This window comes from Pinus tabuliformis, chromosome Q (assembly GCF_031772625.1).
Source record: "Pinus tabuliformis cultivar Carrire ecotype Pingquan chromosome Q, CPIR1, whole genome shotgun sequence".
Lineage (NCBI taxonomy): Eukaryota > Viridiplantae > Streptophyta > Pinopsida > Pinales > Pinaceae > Pinus > Pinus tabuliformis.
In genome coordinates this window covers 18,008,848-18,009,922 of record NC_142296.1, presented here as the reverse complement: position 1 = coordinate 18,009,922, position 1,075 = coordinate 18,008,848, and the positions used below count along the sequence as shown (strand labels likewise).

The 1,075-nt window shown below is 43.3% G+C and overlaps 1 protein-coding gene across 1 annotated transcript; it reads left to right on the top strand.

The window, feature by feature from the left end:
- Positions 1 to 508: 508 nt before the first annotated feature.
- On the top strand, positions 509 to 1,075 carry LOC149218057 (uncharacterized). The gene has a single exon (XM_089386465.1). It carries the CDS (start codon positions 509 to 511, stop codon positions 1,073 to 1,075), a length of 567 nt encoding a protein of 188 aa, XP_089242591.1.

The window sequence follows — 1,075 nt, the reverse complement described above, 5'->3', positions numbered from 1 at the left end:
GATCGCCAGAAAGCAGAATGCCAGAAGAGGACGTGGATCTGGCAGAGGAAGAGGACAGTCTTTTGGCAGAGGCAGAACTGTCAACAGCAATGAAGAGGGCAGTAGTTCAAAAACTACAGGACCAACTGAAAAAGAAGGTAACACTAGAGGAGGAAGGCCTTACCAACGAGGAAGAGGTAATGGCAGAGGCAGAGGAAATGCCTATCAGTGTTACAAGTGTCACAAGTGGGGACACAGGTCTTTTGAATGTCCTGAAAGTGATCAAGCAGGGCAAAGAGGAGCATATGTTTCTCAACCGGAAGAAGCAGAGGCACCGCCACAAGAAGTGGAGAACATGCCTGAAACGGGAGAAGCCTTAGTGTTAAACAAGGTATTGTTGAAACTGACTAAAGAGTTAGCTGACCAGACACAGCGGAAAGCACTGTTCTGAACTGTGTGTAAATCACATGGGAAATGCTGCAAATTGATTATTGACAGCGGGAGCACTAACAACCTAGTAGCCACTGAAATGGTAGAAAAACTGGGTTTAAAAATATTGAAGCACCCAACACCATACAGGGTGTCTTCGTTACAAAAAGGACACCAACTGCTGGTTGATGAGCAGTGCGAAGTGGAGTTTCACATTGGTAGGTATAAGGATAAAGTAACTTGTGATATCATGCCAATGGATGTGTGCCATATATTGTTGGGCAGACTATGGCAATATGACAGGAAAGTTGTCCACGATGGGAAGACAAGCTGTTACAAGTTTGCTAAGGATGGGATAAAGCATACGCTAGTACCCATGAAAGAAGAGGATACAACAGAAAATGGTGGAACAAAAGCATTACATTTAGGAGGAAAAGAGTTTCTACAACAGATTGGAGATGATGAGGTAAAATATGCAATTGTGCAAAGGCCAAGAGTGGTGTTAATACATACTGAGATTACTAACTTACCTGAGGAGATACAGGATATGCTGCAGGAGTTTAGTGACATTTTGGTGGATGATCTACCAGATAAATTGCCACCAAAAAGGAGTACCAGTCACCATATTGATTTCATTCCAGGGGAAACAAAGCTGCTTACTGGATGA